General features: G+C 41.2%; 1 protein-coding gene across 1 annotated transcript in view; it reads right to left on the bottom strand.

Annotated features, from left to right (window-relative positions):
- STARD3NL (STARD3 N-terminal like) overlaps nt 1–22,758 on the bottom strand; it is a 47,884-nt gene extending 25,126 nt beyond the window's left edge. The window contains exons 1-2 of the mRNA XM_050937815.1: nt 22,627–22,758; nt 2,226–2,523 (exon numbers count right to left, since the gene is read on the bottom strand). Of these exons, the coding sequence (XP_050793772.1) occupies nt 2,226–2,450 (225 nt within the window). The 5' untranslated portion in view covers nt 2,451–2,523; nt 22,627–22,758. The remainder of the gene's footprint in view (nt 1–2,225; nt 2,524–22,626) is intronic.
- Between the last annotated feature and the right edge of the window lie 235 nt (nt 22,759–22,993).

The raw sequence follows: 22,993 nt of genomic DNA, 5'->3' as shown, positions 1-22,993 counted from the left end.
ATGATAATTAATAAAGATGCCATGTTTATAGTATAAAAAAAACTTAGGGAATGCTACCCAGCCTGAACAAAAGCCTTTGGAAAACAGAACTGTGGGGGGAGGAAACAGTAAGAAAAACAAGAACTAGCTAATATGCTATTTTATCACTTGACATAATCATAGCACCAAAAGTTTAAAAATATCCTGATGTGTAAGCACTTCAGCCTCAAGAAGGGAAATAAGCAACAAAAAACCACCTTCCTCTTCCTCCTCCCTCCCAGCACCCCTACCAAGCAATCCGCTCTGACTTTTGCTGCTCCTTATATTAAGTGCCAAGTGTGCAACAACTGGTGATGATAACCAGTCCGGGTCCAAAAGTAGCAGTCAAGTCCAATAAACATTTTCTGGCTTATGAAAAGTCTGGTATCTTCTCCAAACCCCAATAGCTGTCCACCAGTGAGGAAGACAGAACACAGCAGACGCTGTTATCAATTGCACCAACATTCAGTGTTTAAAAAATCAAGAGTTGACAACCTCCTGCTCCCAAGTCATGAGGCTAGCTTTAAAATCGTGATATTTTAAAACTTTAAAAAAAAAAACACGTTCTTTTTAGCTTGTGATGTTGGACGGTTGAAGGGTTTTTTAGTTGAGAAAGAATTACAATAAAATATTACCATACTATATCATACATCACTTATTCAGGATCAGGTTAATAATCGAAGAACCTGGCTAAAGATTCTGCCTTGCTGGCTGGGGAGCCCTCCTCCACTGAATATTCTAGAAAGGGCAACAAAATTTCTAAATATCTATCCTCCTTTTGGTGCTTCTCTTGAGTATGCACTTGGTGCACAAACTTATCCATTACAAGGATAGTCCACATTTTACTATACCACAATTCCATAGGAGTGCTCACGTTTCCAATTATGTGCAGTACAAAGATTAACTGCTAACAATTAAAAAAAATAATAATTTGACATTTTGTTTAAAATATAGATCCTTCACTGGAGCATTAGGTAAGCAGGAGAGGGGATCTCTAGGAAGCCAGCATTTTGTCATAAGATGAATCTCTTTAATAACTTTCTCCCAAAACAACCTAATTTGGGACATAACCACCACATGTGCAACTATGTTCTCCTTTCTCTGTAAAACCTCCAACAGCACACCTTCTTAGTTGCAAAAATATGATGGATCTTAACTGGGTAAATGCCATTTATAAAGTAATTTATTAAAAAAACATTCAGAAGCTATAAATATAGAAGACTGGATATCCCCTTTCCCACAAAGAGCCACTCATCTAAATCAATCTTTTCATCTGAGCTGTTTTCTTATTGACATCTTTTACAATCAAAATAGTGTATCTCTAAGAAATGAAATCTTTTGTTTCAGCTTGCTGCTGGATCAAACCCCTCAAAAATGTGGTTAAGGTCTAGATAGAGTCACCTCATATCCATATTTCATAATAAAACGTAAATACTGAACATATGGGATCTTTACATTACTACATACCTCTTGGTATGATTTCAAATCCAGGACCTAGGAACAGCTGTTTGAATTGAGTAATCTCAGTGTTTACCCACAACAAACAGCCACTTTGATATTTCTGAGGAGACATTTCAGATTATTAATCAAAGTAGTTAAGGGGGAAGACTTCAACAACAGCAAAATTAATATATTTAAAAAATTAATCTTAGAGTAAACTTGGCACAAGGAAAATATTTTATTTGAAAAACCAATACAACTTTGGCCGAGAGCACCCCTGAGGGAACTCTCTCTCAGGAGAGATAAGCAATGTAGAAAAATATTCTTTTCAATGTGTCAGGCGGTAACAAGCTAAACCCTTGTTAGATTGAAATTCACACTTAATATCCAAATTCACAGAAGCGTGAAACTTTTTGATTCTTTGCTCTCTGTTAAGTACTCTGTTAAGAACTCTTGTTCTAGTTTGACATGGTTAATAATTAGAATGAAGACTGAAGTGTTGTCAGAAAAGATCTAACAATACAAATGGATAATAATGAAGCATAAACCCCGGCGATTAAAAACGGAGTTGCCACTGCTAAGCTAAATGGGTATCTGTTTTCACTGACTGTTAGATGCCAAGACATTTGTTATAATGTAACATGTCAAACTGGGTGACAGTACATACTTTGAGTTGGAGTGGAATGGTGGCAATTAGCCATTTCTGAGCCCACTAACCCCTGACAAAAAAAACAAATCTAAAAAAATTTTTGAAAAACAAGACTCACATTCAGCTCTATTATCCACAGCAAGGTTACAAATAAAAGGTCAAAGGTAACAAACAAACAGAAAGTCCTTCGGACATCTGATATGCCTTTCTTCTCTCTTCCTTCATATGACTCGATCCTTGCCATCAGCTGCGCTGGGTTGATAGAATGGACATCCTGCAAGGAAGGACAGGAGCCCCGACTGCTGCTCTGAACATTTTCTGCATCATCTGGCAGCCGATTCATCCTGGCGGTGATTACAGTAGCCTTTTCCCAGCTTCACCATCACTAGCAGACTGATCCATATAGGAGGAGATATCTTTAGAAAGAACAAATCCAAAATGTTAGTCATAGCAAAGTGACTGCTACTAAACAAACTTCATCTAATGAGACCTGAATTGTTTTTTGTAATCCAACAGTTGAGTGTCTTTGGCGACTGGGTGCTGAAAAATGCTTTTACCATGTTTTCTAAGCTCACCCATAAATTCCCTTTTTGAGACAGAATATTAATATTTAAATACACCTCTACCTCGATATAACGCTGTCCTCGGGAGCCAAAAAATCTTACCGAGATATAGGTGAAACCGCGTTATATTGAACTTCCTTTGATCCACCGGAGTGAGCAGCTCTGCCCCCTCCCGGAGCACTACTTTACCGCGTTATATCCGAATTCATGTTATATCGGGTCGCGTTATATCAAGGTAGCGGTGTATATAGCAACATGAGCCATATTTCAGGAAATGCAGTCTAGAGTTGGAGGTTTCCAAACTCTAATCAGCTTTGCTACTGATTGACTGGGTGGCCCTGGGCAAGTCACTTCAGCTTGTCTTGCTGTCTCCAGCTGTAACACTGTGATTAACACCTCACACGGATGTTGTGCAGACTGATTAGTCCATGCTTGCATCGTACTTCAAATTTAGAATGCACTCTAAATGATTAGTAAAAGTAGGTTCTCTAGCTGGGCCTACTCTTTCCATCACTTTCATCACTGCTTCACAGAATGATTACTTGATTTTCAAACATCAGCATACTATATCTAAAACTTTTGTGCAATAAGTGAAAGTGCTCAGGCCCAGGTCAAGCTTCAGATAATGTGGGGAAATGGAATTAGGGGCTTGCTGTCTGCAGACTGAGGTTTGGTCTACACAAAGAGTAGTACTGATATAACCAAAGATGTGATGTTAGATTGATTTAGCTAAACCGGTCTAAATGTACACAAAGTTCCACTGGTTTAGCTAAATTGATGCAACAATGCACCTTTAGATAACCAGTGTGACTTCTGTCTTTAAGATGTTGTACTAAGTAGACCTCTGCTCTCTTACAACTTGTCCAAACACAGAAGGGTGTCTGTTACCCACACTTATCACTGGCCAGGGTATGACTGACTTGGCTGCGAAAGAAACAGGAACAAGTCAGAGGTTCATTACACTTACTGACACCTCTGCTACTGGGTATCCTGCTCTACTGAGCTGATATGTTAAATCTTGCCACATCATTTACACCATGTTACATTACCACTGTGTGTCTCTATGAAGCTATAATACATAGAACTTAATGGTGATATATAAAGGTCAACAGATGCCTAAGTCTGTTCCACTACACTGCATTTGTATATTAAAGTGCTCTCTGGTGTCTCACACTGATACATTTCTTCATATACAAGCAGGTGAAGGGTTTTTTTTTCCACCACTTGCTGTTGCATGAGATACTTTTTCTGGAAAGCTTCCTGAAAGACAGCTGACTAAGGTAGTCATATGTTTTAACAGATATGAAAATCAGATTAGTTTTCTCCAACAGCATTCATTAAGAATGTGTTACATTTATTACAAAACAATTTCTGCAACTGAAAATTACGCAGCTTTCAATATAAAACTGTTGTAGCCAATTTAGGGAGTACAGTATGTTCCCAACTATCTGAATAGCATGGGAGAGACAGATTTTATTCAAATAAGTGGGCAGCTCAGATAACCGATAAGGCAGGAACCATTCAGCAGTAGGGTTGCGTCCTCTGTGGCTGGGGGCTTCTCCTCCTCCTCATAGTCCTGGCCAGGGATCTCTGCTCTACCCTGTTCCTGTGACGCAGGGCTGCAAAGGACTCCCTATGCTGCTGTAGTGTCAGTGATACCAGCTCCACAACCTCATGCCTACAGGAATCAGGTGTTACCAGCCCTGTGGCAACAAAGGGAGCCCTAAGCAATTCCACTATCATGGCCCTGCTCACTCCTGTGACAGCTCAGCCACAGAGGGCTCCCTGTGGTCCCCGTTCTGTCACAGGAGCCATTCAGCAGCAGGGTGGCCTCCCCTGTAGCCAGGGGCTTCTCCTAGCCTTGGATGCAGATGAAAATCTCTGCTGTTATTCAGAACTTCATGTTATCCAAATCCCTGCCTTGTCCCCTCTGCAGAGGTCATGTATCTCCTGCTGGTGGACAATGTAGGGATTTGAACAATGTAGAGGTTTAGATAATAGTTTTCTGGATAAACAGTACATTCTTTTACAAATCAAAGACTAGGGGGGGTTTGCACAGGCTGTTCTCTATTAAGTCATATAGGGTAAGGTAGAGAAACTTTCCCCTCCCCCTCAGTTCCTAGAAAACTGCAACACTTCAACCCTACAGAAATTAAAACTGTAGACGTCAACAAGGTTCCCAAAAAAGGAAGGAACAGAATCCAGGACTTTTGAAAGCCCTCTAACAAACCATTTCTTAAAAGCCACCCAAGCAGAAATAAAACCAGTGCAACTGAAAATTCCCAAGAGGAAATCCAAAGCTCTTGAGATCCTCAAATGCTGTATTCAAGAATCCCAGTCAAATGAAAAATAATGGAACTAATTAAAGTTAGTTGAGTCAGGGTTGTCATATTTTTTCAGTCAGATACAGAGTTATTAAATGGTCTGTTATATGAACTCTAACTTGGAACTTCACAAACCCTCGTAAAACCCATTTAAAATAAAGAAAAATGTTCTCATCAACTGCTGCCTAATGACTACAAATTAACTTTTGCTTATGTTCAAAAAAAATGACATCTGGTAAAATCCACTGACAACTAATACTGAAGAAAATAATCATAAAAACAAAAGCCAAATAATAGATAAATCATGCTTAGAAAAAAACCCAGGTCACATTTTTAATATACCTGTTCCCATACCAATACACCACTCCCCACAGTTTTTCATCCTATTCACTGTACATACATGATGCCTCAAGTTGCGACCTATAGTACAATTTCTTGTAATACTAAGACTCTAATCTTCTACCATTCTGTCTGTTACACAAAGTAAAGGACACAATATTAAAGTAAATTAAAAACAACCAGGAAATATGCTCCAGCGTTTTTCACAAAATAATAAAACTATTATTATTTTTAGAGAAAGAAAAGGTCAAAGGACGTATCAGCAGTACAGCCAAGTGAAAGTAAAATTAAGTAATTATTCTAGGAGAGGAAGGAAGTGGCATTTAAGTATTACATTTAGATTTATGCTAAAAATATAAAAGTAACACCACCACAGAAAGGGTGTAAATATACAGCAAGATATTTAGCACTCATACAACTTTGCATGTGAGAGTTTTTCTACAGCACTCCATGTCAGAGCTTCAAACTTCCAAGGACGAACAGAAAACAATACCTGGGAAAGAATTAGTAGGAGGAACAATGTGCTTGAGGTGGCTCTGTGTTAAAGTTCCACCAACAAAATGAAGGAAGGATTAGAGTAACTTCTATGAATCTAATGAGAGTTCACCCTGTCTCCAAATACAGCCTTTCTTGCCTGCGATGACAACATCCCCAGAGATGGCTGTCTATTGGGGCTCAAAAAATTCTAGAGGACCAATTTTGTCTTTTCAATGCCCAAAATTGCACTAGATCCAGCACCTTAAAAAAAATGTAATGAGGAAAATATCAAACCTGCCTACAAGATTTTCAGCACCAACCCTTTCCTCTTTTCAAACAAGAAAAGTTTAATGCTGTGGTATAGTAGCAATAGACAGTCTCATTGTCTCTCTCTCTCTCTCTCTCACCCTCCACCCCACATTTCCAAATCAAACTTACTGTAATATAAGTTTGATTGCCAAGAGCTATTCTCTTTAGTTAAGGGAATGCTTTTGTTTAAATAGGATACAAACAAACAAATGACTCTTACAATCCTTCAGCCCTCTACAAGCACACAGATTCTAGTGTTTCTCAAATGTGGACACCAGTGGCTTTTTGTGCAGCCATAACAGTCTCCTGGATGGTGATGGAGGGAGTGGGGCAAAGCACTGGACCCTCTCCCTTCCTCCCTTTTGCTTCTGGCTGTGCCGTCCTGTACCACCTCTAGAGAAAGGCGGGGCAAAAAACTGCAGGAGCAAGGTGAGTTCTCGACCCACTGGGGTGGGTGGGGGCACGACAGGGCTCAGGCTTCAGCCCAGGGGTAGCTAGGCAGCGAGCTCCAGTGGCTGGACTTCAAGATATTGGCCATGCGGTCGACCCAACTCCAGTTCCTGCATCCAGCCATGTGGTCCCAGCCTCCAGCTGTGGGGCTTTGGACTCCGGACTCCGGAGTTTTGGCCATGCAGCAGCAGGTACTGGTCCCCAGCTCCAGTCCCAGGCTCCAAAGTGCTGGATACTGAACCCAGCCCTGGCCATGCAATGGTGGATGCTGACCCTTGGCTCCAGCCACATGGCCCCAGCCCGTGGCAGCGGGTGCCAACCCCTGGCAGCAGGAGCTGGCCCCGAATGCAGCTCTGAGATGCAGCAGCAAGTGCTAGCTCCAGCCGTGTAGCAGCAGGCACTGACCCCCAATTCTGACAACGTGGCCCTGGACTCTGGCCACGCAGACTCTGTCCCCTAGCTCTGGACTCTGGCCACGCAGCAGTGAGCTCTAGCCCTGGGTGCAGGCCTCCAGCTCGTTATGCAGCGGTGGGCACCAGCCCGGCCCCCCAGCTTCAGCTGTGTGATGGCAGATGCCAGCCCCCAGCTCCAGCCACATGCTCTGGCTCCCAGTCACACGATGTCAGGGCTCACCCCCCGGCCCATCAGCCCAAGTCCCTGCTGCCTCCTCCATGCCCCACATCCAATCCCCCCACTATCTCCTGACCACACATCCAGGGCTTAATTTGTCCTAGGGCTTGCTGAGAAAAGTGATATTAACAAATGTATACATATCACTTTTCACAGCGTCCCAGCTAGCTACTAAATGTGCTATAAGAAGTGATATTAACAAAAACAAATTATCACTTTTCACGTTTTTATTACTGAGTCTCCAAAAAAAAAACCTACATAAATAAATTACAATGATTTGGATGTGTATATGTGCATATTCATTTGTTTTTTCTAAAGTTAATTAAGTATTTTAGGAAAAAACCCAGCTATGTTTTATGGCAGATAAAGGGGGAAAGTGCATGAGTAAATTTCTTAGTAAACATTGGGACCACATCACTGGATATGTGGTAGCCAATATAAAAACAAATTAGATACAAAAATTGAAATGAGTTAGTAGGCTATATTTAGACAGATTTACAGTTGGTTTTGGTGATAAAACTGCAATGGTGAATAACTTGAACGTACCATCCACTGATAATATTCAGGTAGTACTTTGGCCTCTTGAACTAAAAAAAGAACATGATAAATAATAGGAAGCACTGTGGTTTTCAAATGTAAAATGCCATTCACATCTATGTAACAAAAGACTACCTAGTTCAGTGGTTCTCAGCCAGGGGTTCATGTACCCCTGGGAGCACACAGAGATCTTCCAGGGGGCACATCAACTCATCTAGATATTTGCTCAGTTGTACAACAAACTACATTAAAAGCACTAGAGAAGTCAGTACAGTAACTGCTCATGTAAAGTCATCCCGGTTAACCTTGTTTCATTGCTGATCAATTACAGAACATGCTCATTTAAAGTTGCGCAGTGCTCCCTTATAACATCATTCGGCGGCCACCTGCTTTGTCCACTGCTTGCAGGAAGAGCAGCCCATTGGAGCTAGCTGGTGAGAGCCTGGAACCAGAGTGGATTGGCAGCCCCCCCATCAGCTCCCCATTCCCTGTGTGGCAGCCGGCCAGCAGGCTAGCAATTGCCGGAAGTTTAGCTGTCCCTCCCACCATTGCCATGTGCTGCTCTTGCCCTCTGCCTTGGCGCTGCTCTCCGGAACTGCCTGCTCGCTGTGCATGAGGCGAGGAGGAAAAAGGGGGCTAATGTCAGGGTGCCCCCTCCCCCCTGCTCCTATACCCCGCTTACTCCATTTCCAGTGGGGGTGGGGGGCGACATGACAGGGCTCAGGACAGAGGGAGCTTGCTGGTAGGAGCTGCTGTCTCAACTTGCTGATCTATTTTAAAAGGCAATGTACTTAGAGTGGGGTCAGCAGTACTTAAAGAGGCAATGTGCATCCCTCTCACACTGTGTGTGTGTCTCTGTCTGCCATGCTGTCTCCCCTCCCTCCATTCGTGCTGCCTTGTACAGTGTGTGATGCTACATTAACAACGTGTTAACCTCTGAGGGCTCAGCCAATTGCTAGTTCATCATTTAGCAGCAAGGCATTCCCTGGGAAATATCCCACCCTTTGACTTCACCACCTCAACCAAGCTGCACAATCATGATTGTTGTGTACCAGTATTAAATTGTTTGTTTAAAACTTACACTGTGTGTGAGAGAGAGAGAGAGAGACTTTTGCCTGGTGAAAAAAATGTCCCTGGAACCAACCCCCCCCCATTTACATTAATTCTTATGGGGAAATTGGATTCACTTAACAATGTTTCGCTTAAAGTCGTATTTTTCAGGAACATAACTGCAATGTTAAACAAGGAGTTACCGTACAAACTAAAATTTCATATAGTGACTTGTTTATACTGCTCTATATACTATATACTGAAGAGTACAATATTTATAGTCCAATTGATTTTTTAATAATTATATGAAAAATGAGAAAGTGAGCAATTTTTCAATAATAGGATGCTGTGACACTTAAGTATTTTATGTCTGATTTTGTAAACGAGTAGCTTTTAACTGAAGTGAAACTTGGAGTATGCAAGACAAATCAGATGCCTGAAAGGGGTACAGTAGTCTGGAAAGGTTGACAGTTTCTGACGTAGTTAATCTAAAAAGAATTACACATTGAGGAAAATGACAAAGGTAAAAAAAATAGCATATGCATCTTGATAACCTAGCAGAAAGCTACCCAAAATTCATTTGGTTTACAAAATGTTGATACCAGAATTCTTAGATCATTGTAGTCATATACGTGAAATTGTGCAGGGTATGCTGGACCTTGACATAGACTTTGCTGGATTGATTATGCAAAATGATGTCTGTTATATAGATGTTGTTATCCCCTCTTTCTCCCAAAGCCACTTACCTGTTTGGGAAGGCTGGGTAATACTCGGGAAGGTGGAGCTGTTGAACTGTTTAGGAATGCACATCTGGGGCAGCTGGACCACCTACTCTTGCAACCAAGAAACAGACTATCAGCTCATTTAAATAGGAAATGATGGTGTGGCTAGGTAGATGGTGTTGTTTTGTATTAAAGACAAGCAGAAGATGGAGCTTTTCCCCGAGGATGAAAAATATTTCATGGTCTGTGACAGGTATTTCACGGCCCTATTCATAACTAAAAGATCCAAAAGACAAAAGGGCCTCAAGATTTTAAATGAAAGGTCTTCTACCTGACTGAGACAGAACAAATCCAGGTGAACCTCTGAACTGCCACAAGGTAGCAATTTGTTTTGTACTTGGAAAATCTGAGGGTATATAGTTAGTTGTTTCTTTAATGCTAAAGAAGATTTAAGGCATTAAATCAAAATCACTTATATGCCTTATGTCTCTGGAAATTATTTCTATTAAATATTGTGGCTCTCTCAACTATTACACTGATAGTAGTTCAATTACTCTTATTAAGAGGGCGGATCAATTTTCCAAGCAAAACCAAATGTTTCTGGAAAAAAATGAGGTTTCACTGAAGAATTCCCATAGGTAAGTATTTAACAACATTGATTTCTCAATAGGAAATTTCATAACTAGGGCCCTACCAAATTCACAGTCCATTTTGATCAATTTAACAGACAGAGGGTTTTTTAACTGGTCAATTTCACATTTTCAGCTGTTTACATCTCAAATTTCACAGTGTTGTAACCATGGGGGCCCAAACTAAAAGGTACCTGGAAGTGGGTCTGAGCTCTCCTTCTCCCTCCCCAGAGCTGGCATGCAAGGGAAGGACAAGTCCTGTCTCTCCCCAGCCCAGCATGGACTCAAAACTAGAAGTTGGGGAGCTTCCAGGAGCACAGGGAGATCAGACCCAACTCCACAAGTCTCTTCCAGCTGCAGCATCCTCTCCAGTGCTGGTCAGGGAGCTTCCTGCAGTAGGAGAAGGCACTCTGAGGTGGGTCATTCCCCTCACACCGGAGACCAAGAGCGGCAATGCAGGGGGAAAGACAAGTCCCCAGCCCAGCAGGGACTTGCAGCTAGGAGCAGGAGCAAGGGGGTATCATAACCTAGTCCCAGATTTGGACCTTAGCGTCCAAAATATGGGGGTTAGCATGAAAACCTCCAAGCTTAGTTACCAGCTTGGACCTGGTAAAGCTGCCACCACCCAAAAAATTAGAGTGTTTTGGGGCACTCTGGTCCCCCCAAACCTTCCCTGGGGACCCCAAGACCCAAATCCCTTGAGTCTCACAACAAAGGGAAATAAACCTTTTTCCTTCCCCCCTCCAGGTGTTCCTGGAGAGATGCACAGAAGCAAGCTCCGTGAATCTAAACAGAGGGATTCCACCCTCCCCGTTTCCAGCCTTGGAAAACAGAAGTACCAAGAGCTAATCTTTCTTCCCCCCTCACCCAGAGGGAATGCAAAGTCAGGCTAGTAAATCTAACACACACAGATTTCCCCCTGACTTCTTCCTCCCACCAATTCCCTGGTGAGCACAGACTCAATTCCCTGGAGTTCCCCACTAAAGAAAAACTCCAACAGGTCTTAAAAAGAAAGCTTTATAAGAAGAAAGAAAAATACATAAAAATGGTCTCTCTGTATTAAGGTGACAAATACAGGGTCAATTGCTTAAAAGAAATATGAATAAACAGACTTATTCAAAAAGAATACAATTCAAAACACTCCAGCAACTACACACATGTAAAATACAAAAAAACATATAAATCACTATCTGATCTTTTGTACTTACAACTGGGAAACAGAAGATTAGAAAGCAAGAGACAGAAATCCTCCCAAAGCCGAGAGAAAGACAGGCATAAGACAAAGAACTCAGACACAAACTTCCCTCCACCCAGACCTGAAAAAGTCTGGTTTCCTGATTGGTCCTCTGGTCAGGTGTTTCAGGTTACTTCTTTCCAGGTGTAAGAGACATTAACCCTTAGCTATCTGTTTATGACAGGGGGAGATCAGATTTCAAGGAGAAGGGCTTATTTCATGGTCTGTGACGGTATTTCACGGCCCTATTCTTAACTAAATAAGTTTGTATTTTGTTTATTTTTAAAAAACAAAACACTTTCAAAATTCATATTGTTTTTGCCCCCTCTGTTTTTGCCACTGAATTTAACAGACTAAAAATGCCCCCTTTCCATTCAACTTTTTAAAATTTCTCTAACTTTCAAAAAGACAGAGTGGTAAAAGGAAAAGTTAAACATCATAACATAGACTATGAGTCGATCACGGTTTCCATGATTTTACATGACCTCCATGACGTCAGCCCCGCGTTGTGAGGCTTCACCCCTGCTCTATGCTGCAAGGCTCAAGTTTCCATGATTTATTGTTTATTGCCCATGTCCTGTCCATGACTTTTACTAAAAATACCTGTGACAAAAATCTTAGGCAAAGTTATGATTAAAGCTTTCTCATTTTTCAAAAGTTGAGAAAATGTTTCCATGCCAAACCCTCTGCAAAACAAGATTTTAAACATATCTATAGATTTATTTATTTTTTGCAGAAATTCTTCTTTCATTCCTCCCCATCACCTCTATTTATTAATATTCTGTTCATCAATTCTACTTACTAATATTTTGTCCAGCTGGCAGGACATGCATCAGCTAAGAAATTAAGAGCTGGAAAAGACTTGGTTACGTCTTGTGTTTCTTCAGCCATACAGACATTTCCTGCAGGTAATTTTGTAGTGTTTTGTTTAGTTTACATTCACGTGTCCAAAATAATGGGAATTTCACCATTTCCCTTGAATATTTCATGGTCCTATAATGTAGGTCTCACCATCAACAAAATCTTCTTGATTCTGATTCTGATTTTTTCCTAATGTCATCTCATTACTTGATTTCTCCATTCTCGGTACTGTTAAACTTAGGCCACAGTACTGCAATACGCAGCTCTTAGTTATTCCTCAGAAATCAAACCCTAATCATTTCTGATCCTCTTCTCTGATCACTTCTGAGTACTCATTTTGGTATTGAAGTACCTAACAATGATATTATGAGTTATTACTCTGTTTATTCTAAAAATGTCTATATTTACCTGCTTATGCCTTTAGACTAAATGTTTCAGGACAGGAATTCTGGGATGGGTACACTGGGAAACACTGTAAAATGATGTACAGTCATAGCAAAGTAAAAATGTAGTCTCTCTAATCATAAAAAGGGACTACTATTTCCCTTCCCCATGACATGCCTGTAACAAGACTGCCCAAAGTCACTCAGGCCTTTTCTACTGTCATACAGCATGAAATAATTACACTTGGACTCCATTTAATGGACTATTTGGGGATTGTTTTCATAAAATCAACAAGTTGCATCAAAGTTATGATTGTGTTCATAAGATCAAAACTGAAAATCTCATAATTACAGTATATACAGTGAACAATTTAATTGTTCAATGATAGTGTACATAACGAACAGTAACAAATTTATAGTTTGCCTGATTTCTTTAAGAGAACTACCTCTCTTCTTTGCCACCAAATCTTCTTTTCAAACCTGTACAGCTGCTTGAACGTTGGCTGAAGGACTGAAGTCACAAACTGTTTTTCTGCTGCTGAATAACTGTTCATTAATATGATTGATGTTCATAAAATTGGAATTCTACTCTAAAATTACTGTCCATTATCAGGTTGAGGTCTCTAAGCATTACTGCTTTCCACTTTTCAGCTTGCCAGTGAATCTGTATTCCAGCCTATTATCTGCTATACCTATCAGTTTGTTGCTTTAATTTGACTTTCATTTTGGTTTTTTCATGCACATATTTCTCACCTCTAATTTGTTCTGTGTGGTTATCTTCACTGGTATGGAGAGCACCTCCAAAAGTAGCATCTGTAGTAAAATCTGTAATATTAATTTTGTGCTTTTTACCCCTTCCAAATTTTAATGAAGATGTTGAGACTGAGCCAGTCACCAAGCCTTGCGGAATTCCACTGGACAAATTCCTCTACAATTCTATTCACTATTATCTATCAATAAGCCATTCTATGTTGACAATATTTTTAGGATGAGTTAAGAATTCATTTTTAGAGAAATCAGCTTATAGTGAATAGCGCTACACCTCTACCCTGATATAACGCGGCCCGATATAACGCAGTAAGGCAGTGCTCCGGGGGGGGGGGGGGCAGTGCTGCACATTCCAGAGAATCAAAACAAGTTCAATACAATGTGGTTTCACCTATAACGTGGTAAGATTTTTTTGGCCCCCGAGGACAGCATTATATCGGGGTAGAGGTGTACTAGTAACATTACAATAGTCACTTCTGCCCAACCTAAACTACACCTAAATCACAAATATGCCTCTTCAAGACTCTCACCTCTTCCCTACTCAATACATAGCACTTTTCTAGGCTAGTCTTAATCTTTAAAGAAGGTTTTGACACTGCACTATTATGTGCTAAGTATCTTTTTCTCTTCCCCAATAACTGTTACTTCCTCAAAATACTTGCAAAACAATTTTTAGAAACATGCTTCCTAAACTTAGAATTAGATTCAGTTATGGTTGGTATTATAGCTTGACTATCAAAACATAGAATCTAGAGATGAGAATGACCAAATAACATAGCCTACTCTGTAAATTCAGGTTTTAGCCTACCTATGGAGGATATGATAACTATTCAAGTAGGAACAGATTCTATACAGCACTTGTACTGATCCGCCCAGAAAGCTCCATTAAAGAGCAATAGAAAAATCACTAGAAGTACACAAAATGAAGACAATTACTGATAACAGCCTAAATAGAAGAGGAAATGAAAGCTCAAGCCATGCAAACTCTTAACAGCACAAACAGAAGTAAAGAGGTAACAATTACAGAAAATGGAGATAATCACTACTTGATTTCTTGTCCAGCCACTGATTAAAAAAGCTCTGTTGCAGGCATTCTAACCTGTCCCTGATGTTTTTAGCAAAATAAAACCCTACTGGGTTATGCTTTCCAAGATGTATGTTAACTCTGAATTCATCAATATGTCTTGTTTACAAACTAGTCTTAAATGCATTGGTTAAAACTGCATTCTTCTCTAGAAGCTTCCCATGTTTCATCCCAGACCTCTGTCCACAATACCAAAAATACCAGAACCCTGAAGTAGTTTAAGACTGGCCTTAGTCTCACATTACAGTTTTTCTGGCAAGTGCTAGCACTAGCAGAGAGAGGCAAAACTTGCAAAAAAGTGTTGAGAACCATGATTACATTAACCATCATTTTAATGTATTTTGTCCTGTCCACTTAGGCCAAAAACTAATCAAGACTTGAAAAACATTTTAGGTTACCATATACAATGAGTCAAGACCTCAAAATAACTAACATATGTGCAGCATTCACTTAGTTAATTGTTGTAAAGGAGTAAGAACTAGGCAAAATGTTAATTCCAATCAGGTTTTTCTACTTGATCAGACCATACCCTATCATCAAAAGATGACTGGAAACATGCAAATAATTTACATACAGTTAAATACAACAATGGTTATGAATCAGAATCCACTGGGATGGGCTACTCGTGGAAGACAGCGGTGGAAGAGTCACCATAAAGGTTCAGAAGATGAGATCTAGTACTAGAAATTTTTATACAGCAGATACCACTCCTGACAAGCACTTCAGTCTAAAGAGATTTTTCCCCTCTAAACAAAAAGGAAAGATTTTCTGTATCTTATGTAATCACTTAGTGCAGACAGTTGGATTGCCCAGATTTTTCTTTACGTTTTCCTCTCCCTTTGTGACATTCCCTTCTGTCAGATACCCCCCAACAGATTACTAGAGTTTCCCTTCATGCTCTGACTACTTTAAGGGGCAAATCCGAGGTGTTACGCCATTCTAAGAACAATACTGTAGCAACTTCCACACTGTCTCCATTGCCATGGAGCTTTTGGCCAATTAAGAGGTATGGTGAGGGACATTCCCCAGCCTCACTACTACCTTAATCTACCTTCATTACTCAGTTAGCTACTTATCAGTGAAAATGTTTTAGGTGCTGATGCCCATAGGCCTGTGCATGCTACTTACACAAATACCCATACTTACCTTATCCAAATGAATCCAAAAACAGGGGTAGAAAGAGCAGGTTAATGGAATACAGCAGCGGTTCACAAACTTCCTTGCACCTCTCCTGACAACAACACAACCCCAGGAGTGGGGACTGAAGACCAAGCCTGCTCAAGCCCCGCTGCCCGGTGGTGGGCAGGCGGCAAAGCTGAAGCTCAAAGGCTTCTGCCCTGAATAGCGGACACATAACCCTACCCCAGGCAGTGGGACTTGGGCTTCAGACTGGGTAAGGCCCAGGGCCAACACCAGCCTTGGCGACCCCATTAAAATGGGGTCCCAACCCACTTTGGGGTCATGTCCCACAGTTTGAGAACCTCGGAATACAGCAATGCAGGACATTACATGTAATTTACAGTGTAAAACACTATCTCTCCTCAATCTTTTACAACTGTTCAATAAAGGGAATGTGTGGGGATTGTTGATTATGTATATGAAGACTTTAAGGAGAGTTTTTTTAAAAAGGTGCTTTGCAGATGAGAACAGGGAGACTTTTCCAGCAATAGAGCATGGTATAAGATGTAGTAGATTTCAGAAGAGTCTAAGAACAGTAGTGGAAGTCCTATCACTTGGAACACTTAACAGTGAACCAAAATAAGCTACAAGAGTTCCATATGGAATAACTCTGCTTTGGCAGAAAATATGACATGTCTTTTTTATCTGTAACATCCTATGATTTAAGGAACATTCCTTATCCAACATACAAAGTTTAAGTACACCTCACTGTGAGAATACCTTGTAAGGGTATATAGACCTTATAAAATATTTGAAATTTTATCTTTCAAATGGATTTTCATCTTGATGAGATTTAAAGAAACTTTTCTTTATCAACATGTAGCTTTCATAATATAAGCTGTCTGACCTATAGCCCAGTTCCAAAATAGAAAAGTTATTTTAATTGCCTTGATTGTCAGAAGAAAAAGATCATTTGTTTTTAGGTCAGACACAGTGGCTTTTGTAGCTGTGCTGGTCCATGATATTAGAGAATCAAGGTGGGTGAGGTAATATCTTTTATAAGATGAATTTTTGTTGGTGAGAGAGAGAAGCTTTTGAGTGTTCTTCAGGTCTGGAAAACGCACTCAAAGTATAACAGCTACATTCAAGATGGAACAGATTGTTTAACGTAAGTAGTTAATACATTTCAAGGGATCATTCAAGGTGAAGTCGGTTAGCAAAGAACAAACTGGAGCAAAGAAATTTGTCTTGACTGAATTTATTTTATTTTGCTGATGACTGAATGCTGAGAACCTGGTTTTGCTGTGCTAGGGTTTTTCCTATTCATTGTTTTCACAGGGCTTTATGTTGAATACTTTCGTAAACTTGTAACTTAGGTCCTAGCTACACTGGCGCTTTACAGTGCTGCAATTTTGTTGCTCAGGGGTGTGAAAAAAACACCCCTCTGAGCGCTGCAAGATACAGCGCTGTAAAGTGCCAGTGTAAACAGTGCCGCAGCGCTGGGAGCGCGGCTCCCAGTGCTGCAAGCTAATCCCCATGAGGAGGTGGAGTACGTGCTGTGACCACACTCACACTTCAAAGAGCTGCCGCGGCAGCGCTTTGAAGTTTCGAGTGTAGCCAAGCTCTTAATGTCTTAAGACCATGTCAGCTTCCAGAAAAGTGGTCTTATGTGTCTGGATTTTTGACATTTTGAGGGTGATTGCAGATGCATAGTCTCTGATGTGGACCACAGTATTTTTTAAAATTGCTGGTTTAAGTGGGATTTTCCAACTTGATACACCTATTTTAAGCTGAACTAAACAGTTCAATGTCTCCAAGGTAAGCCTCTCACTTGATTTGTCTGAAGACCTTGGACGAACGAGTTGTAAGATGAAGGAAGCAAAATTTGTAAGCATCAGTAGTAAGGCTGAGAAACCTTGACTTTCAAATTAATAAGGTATCTAAGGGAAGACTGATATTCCAGAATCAACAAGGCTTATCATCCTGGTGAGAGAAAGTCACAACATCAACAAACAGCCCAAAGTAGCCTTTGACTAGACTTTCTCTGCACTCAAAGAAAGCCCACTAGTGATAATCACTGTGCCAGGAGAACATCGCTCCCTGGCTCCTCATCTGCAGTCCCAGCTCCTATTCTACAAGAAGCCAGAAGAATGTGGAAGGTAAAGAGCTCACAAACCCGTTACCTTTATTATCTTTTTGCTATTGTCAGCTTGTTTTTTATTAACTGGGAGTCATCCCAGCCTTTCTGTTTTTTGGGTGTGAGCATGGCTGTGTGTATGCATCTGTGAGATTACACCAATAAAGTCCACATGGGGAAAGAAGTTCCCTAGGTTTAAACAGACCTCAATGCATCTCACAGATATGCATTAAAGTATGTTCCATGTTTACAAATCCTCAGAGACTAAACTGTCATGTAATTTCCAGTAAATAAGAGTTTTTAAACTTCTGTTTATCAGGAATGTTCTGTTGAAGTCTGTCTTATAATATTTCTGTTAGGATGGAGGGAAGGGAAGGTTAGCCACCACAATAAAACTTAGGTCTAAGAAGGCAGCTTTATTATTGGCATTGAGGTTCAGACAATTTATTTTCATTATTACAATATTTAATTCTTTTCAAGCTATAGATCGCACTGACTTTAATAAAATTCTTTAGCTGGGGTTTATAACCAAGTAGACAGCCACTTTCATCAACTCCTGAGAACACACAAGGACTGGTTATTTTTGGTATTTATTTGATCCCAATCCAATACTGAGACTAACGTTTGATTTTATCATGATATGATTCTGATCTAATAGTGTTTTATCTTTTTTAGGTTTGGTGATATGATTGCTCAATTTTATTTTAGTTTGAGTTTAAATAAAATTTATAAAATAGATATTGAGCACAGGTCAATATCTAGTTTATAAATATATTTTATAAGCAGCATCAGCCAAGAACCCTTGAAGGCTTGAGGTAATTACCTGGCTAGCTCCCCCTTATATGCCGATGGTTTTCAAAAGATACAGACAACACAAAGCAATAATTAGTCATGAACTTCCTAACAAGCAGCAAACAATGCACACCATACAAAACAGTCTATGCAGAAAAATGCCACAGACTTCATCTACTAAGAAGGAATTCCAGAATCCTGTGTTTGCTGCAGTACTTCTCTCTCCTGCTCTTTTCCAAACCTTCTTTATAGACTATCATCAGTTTCAATCCATCTGATCACAGCTGAAACAACAGTTGGTCCTTTTAAGGAGAATGGTCCACTAAGGCTTTACATGTTAAATATTAACTAGTAAAATCTTGAAGTGCACTCAATGCATTAGTGAAAGTTAAAATAGCAGTAGCTTTCCTCTCTATGACTGAAGTTATTTTTCTTTGCTATCACTACTACATGCTGACCTGAGAGGCTATATTCCTCAGAATGTAGATAAGCCAACATTATTTTTCCCCTAGTGAGCCAGGTTAGTTGTATTCCTACTTTCAGAAATTCATGAGACTGCATTCATGAACTAATTCAAATTTAGGAGCCCCAGGCTACCATCCAAACACTGTGTGGGCATAAGAGGCTTTTATTGTATTTTCCTGAGTAGGATTAATGGAGTCTTCAATACTTCAACTTTTACATTCAATAGGGATTACATTTGAAGGGCATGGGGAATCTCTCAGGCCTCTGTCAAGTGCATTTTCCAGGAAACCAAAGAATACCTGTGGATTCTTTAGAACCTTTAAAGAAATATTTGATTTTAGAAAGTCTGAGCCATTTTAAAATGTGACAAGCTTTTGCAAGCATTTTCACAATTAAAAGTCACATTTTATAGATCTGAAAGAGATCCCTAATAATAACATAGTTGTAAGATATTCTCTTTTATTTTCTGAAACTTTAGCTTTATAACCGACTACTATGCCGGATCAGACTACTGGTGCAAATTGAGTACACTGTGCCTGGCAGAGGATTATGCCTGATCTTTAGAGTAAGATATTACCACCACACCACATCCCAAATAATAATGCACCTGGCTATTTTTGCAATGCTGCAATAGGGAAAAATCTTTCCTGACCCTGTGGTGATCAGCTGATACACTGAAGCATGATGTTGGATTATGCAGTTTTAAAACAAATGTATTGATCATACAATTTTTAAAACCTGCCAGAGTATCTCTTACATATTTAAATTCAATTTTCAAAAATATTTTTAATTGTTCTTATTCCAAACTGTGTATTTAACACACTGTCCTAAGAGTAACGTCTAGGTTCTCTCACTCACTAGAAATCAAATCTGGTTATACAGAACATTTCAACAAATAAAGTTGTTAAATCACACATTAAACATCCAGGCAGACCACTAGAATTGAACTGGGAAAGTCAAGTATAAAAAGATATTAGTTATCAAATTAGCTGGTGGCCCTAGATAATGGTATAGAATGGATTTCAGAAAGTTGGGGCAAGAACTTGTAAGACTGAATCAAGTTAGAATACATCACCAAGGAGACAACAACATTTAATCCCAATGCACCGATAAATGAATTCTAAATTCATGTAAGACTAGTTTAAAGCTACAGAAGTTATACAGTTCAGTTATTTTGACTTATTTCTAAAGAAGTCAAGAGGCTTATTTTTCAAACACTAACCTGTCAGCAAGCTAAGGAACATTAATACCAGAACAGACCACTGGTCCATCTAGTCAAGCATTCCACCTCCAGCACTACCAATACATATGTTTCAGTGTTCCAGTAAGAGTAAAAAAAAAAAGATTACTTTAACTATTGATTAAATCTTGGCATTATGTCTGCTCCCAACCTCCAAAGTGAAAAAGTTAAATACAGAGACTTTTATGATGGAAAATGAAAGCAAAGATATTATATATAAATACCAAAATGGATGGTAACTCAAATGCTTAACCACCATTCAGTGCATAGATAGAGTGTATTAATCTATGCTTCTGGCTCAGTAATATGACTGCTTTATTTTAAACTTTCTTCAAGGATATAAGTTACCCACCATCAACAGTAAAATTAATCAGTGTATTTCACTTGAACATGGCTATCACAAAGTAGATAGCTGAACAAATGTTGCTGGTAAAAAAAACCATACAGACCTCCTCTTCTTTTGATTCACTGGTATAAGTTAATTGAAATGTATGTACAGCGCTGTATAGCTTCATACATTAATGTTCTTACATATACTTTAGATAATGATCCATTTCATCTTGGGTGAGATTCTGTGGCTCTGTTGTGCAGGAGGTCAGATTAGGTGATCATAATGGTCCCTTCTGACCTTAAAGTCTATGATTCTATGAGTCTATGAGAGGATGACAAAGATTTCAATCTATTGTAAGCTTCACTAGACATCCTGCTTACATCCTGCTAGAGAAGTCCATAAGAATTTGGCTGGAATCTCAACTGACAACCTACTTCTGAATCAATTTTGAACTTTCCTGATGTTGAGAGAAGAAAGTATCTCTTAGAGTATGGCTACACTCGAAACTTCAAAGTGCTGCCGCGCTGCACGTACTCCATCTCCTCATGGGGTTTAGCTTGCAGCGCTGGGAGCTGTGCTCCCAGTGCTGCGGCACTGTTTACGCTGGCGCTTTACAGCGCTGTATCTTGCAGCGCTCGGGGGGGGGTGTTTTTTTCACACTCCTGAGCAAGAAAGTTGCAGCGCTGTAAAGAGCAAGTGTAGGCAAGGCCTCAGCAATTGACATACCTATTCAATGGGTGTAGTTTGAGATTAGAATTATCCACTTTATATGACCACATTGTAGGATAAATACAAGAGTTGCCCACATTAATTTGTTTTGGCTGTTTTCAGAGACAAAACACTGAGCTACAGAATTCCTGCGGAGTTGTATATGTGAGAGCATTTGTTAAAGTGGTTCTCAATCTATTTACCACTTGGGGCCAAAAATGCAGCTCTCTATTGCATCCACACAATACATATACTACCTATATGACCCTGAAGAGGTCACATATCTGTGTGCTGATTGGGCTGCAAGCAGGCAGCAGGTTGAGAACCACTGTACTAAATTGACATGCAGGGGCACCAGAACAGGGGGGAGGGTCAGGGCACTCTTCTTACTGTCCACAAGGGTGAGCGGGGCATCGGGGGAGAAGGGGCAATTCAGGCATTGGTTCCCCTACATACACACTTTTAGGAAGCTTCCATCACCCCTGCTGACATCCCCTGAAAAAAATTAAGCTTTAGATGTATGGTACAAAAATCAAGTATGACTGATCTGCGTGCATCATACATGTTTCAGCTCAAGCAGCGCACACACTGTACACTGGATGTTTCTAGAGGAACCTCCACCTTGATGAGCAGACTGGACCCCTCCTTTACTCAATGCTGACTCAAAGCCTAACTGCTCTGGCACAGAAATGCCCTGATTCATAAAACAGGGGAAGGGTCACTGAATTTTCAATGACCCTCTCTTCACGCTGCTGCTGCTGGGCTAGGGTGACCAGACAGCATGTGTGAATAATCGGGGCGGGGGGGAGGTAATAGGAGCCTGTATAAGAAAAAGACCCAAAATCAGGGCTGTCCCTATAAAATCAGGCCATCTGGTCACTCCAGCTGCTGCTGCGCCCCTCCCCCAACCAGCCACTCTGTGAACGGACAAAAAAATGAAACAGCCCCAGCCCAGCTAGTGACCCAGGAGCTACCGAACCACCCAGGCCCAAGGAGCCGCGGACCCTCCGGGGACCTGTCCAGGCATCTCACACCTCCGCCGCACCGCAGCCGGGTGGAGCGCCCTGAGGCCGGGACCCGATCCAGGCCCGCCCGCCCGGCCCTCAGGGCCTAATGGGCCGCAGCGCGGCCCCTGGGGCTGGTAAGACGGGCCGAGGCCCGCAGGGACGGGATCCCGGCGCCCGCGGTGGCCGGCCGGGGCGGGGGCAGATCAGTGAGGGGCGCGGAGGGAGCCAGTCACCGGGGGGCCGAGGGGGGTGAGTGAGCCAGGCGGAGGGATCTAGTCACCCAAGGGGCGATAGCGGGGCGCGGGGAGAAGAACGGGATCTGAGCCCACCGGGGAGGGGATTGCCATGGGGGACGCTTACCTCAGCCGCGGTGGGGGAGGGGGCCGCGCCGCTGTGACAAGGGGGGGGGCTGTACAGGGCCGCGCACTAACAGACGCCGCCGCGGGGCCTAGCAACTGCCACACACAGAGTGACTAGAGCGGCAGGGGGCGGGGCTCGTATAGGCAGCGAATGGGGGCGGGGCCGAGTGGGGGAGTGGGCGGGGCTTATAGGGCAGTGGGCGGGGCGTCCTTCTCCCCGGCAGAGATGGAATAGGGGTGCTTGGGGCAGGGCCATAAGGAGGCGTTACTGGTTCAGAAGGACCGAAGGGTACAAGGGGGTGTGCGGGTCATCACATCCCTGCTGTCACAGGCAACCCAGCCACCTAACCCCACTCACACAGGGACCG

This window comes from Gopherus flavomarginatus, chromosome 2 (assembly GCF_025201925.1).
Source record: "Gopherus flavomarginatus isolate rGopFla2 chromosome 2, rGopFla2.mat.asm, whole genome shotgun sequence".
Lineage (NCBI taxonomy): Eukaryota > Metazoa > Chordata > Testudines > Testudinidae > Gopherus > Gopherus flavomarginatus.
Note: the sequence above shows the minus strand (reverse complement) of the source record. Positions and strands in the feature narration are given on the sequence as shown.